Source organism: Rhizophagus irregularis, chromosome 16 (genome assembly GCF_026210795.1).
Source record: "Rhizophagus irregularis chromosome 16, complete sequence".
Taxonomy (NCBI): Eukaryota; Fungi; Glomeromycota; class Glomeromycetes; order Glomerales; family Glomeraceae; genus Rhizophagus; species Rhizophagus irregularis.
In genome coordinates, this window is record NC_089444.1 from 3,223,636 (window position 1) to 3,224,311 (window position 676).

General features: G+C 41.9%; 1 protein-coding gene across 2 annotated transcripts; it reads left to right on the forward strand.

The window, feature by feature from the left end:
• Positions 1–319: 319 nt before the first annotated feature.
• On the forward strand, positions 320–676 carry OCT59_008417 (uncharacterized protein; the record flags this gene model as incomplete). Of its 2 annotated transcripts, none has more annotated exons than XM_066142443.1 (1): positions 320–676. In XM_066142443.1, one exon carries the CDS (start codon positions 320–322, stop codon positions 674–676), a length of 357 nt encoding a protein of 118 aa, XP_065999325.1. The 2 variants fall into 2 exon arrangements, with proteins under 2 accessions (XP_065999325.1, XP_025172386.2); XM_025327235.2 differs by having other exon boundaries at positions 386–676.

Here is a 676-nt window from a genome sequence, read left to right on the forward strand (position 1 = left end):
CCCTACTGTGAGACTGCAGCAAAAGCTGGTACTCACAGGCTTACAAAGTAAGCACACTATGCTCCCACCCAACGCATAGCATCATGCTACTCCATCGAAATACCCAAAAGACTACTTTCCGGACATTTAAAGTATGACGACGAAAACAAAGTTAATATGAATGGTGATAGCGTATTTTACTGAGCAGGAGACAGTGGTGGGTACTTTACAGGAAGAAGGTAGTGCAGATCTGATATGAAAGGTGCAGAATTTCAAAATTATATACAGAAACGGTAGAGCTTCGAAGAAGATAGAAAGGGAGAAGACGAAAACGCCTGATATGCAAACATCAGTTGGCCAATCGGCAAACATTTCTACGCCACTGACACCTCCTGATAGAATATACATGGAGTTAGCAAATATGGCGGTCAAGAAATACAAAAAAACTACACCTTTGGTGATAGTGGATATAATTATCAATTGGAGATTAGGAGAGGATTCAAACTCGGACTTGGATTCAGTTGACGAAGAACTGAGAGTAGTCAAGGCTGAAGCTTCGACCAAAACACCTCTAAAACAAGATAATATTGCGCCAGAAGAAGTCGTGGTCTCGTGGAGTTATAAAGGATTATCGTGTGACCAAAAAGATAGAGTACGTGTGATACCAAGTGCCCAGCCGAGGAATCCGAAGGTATAG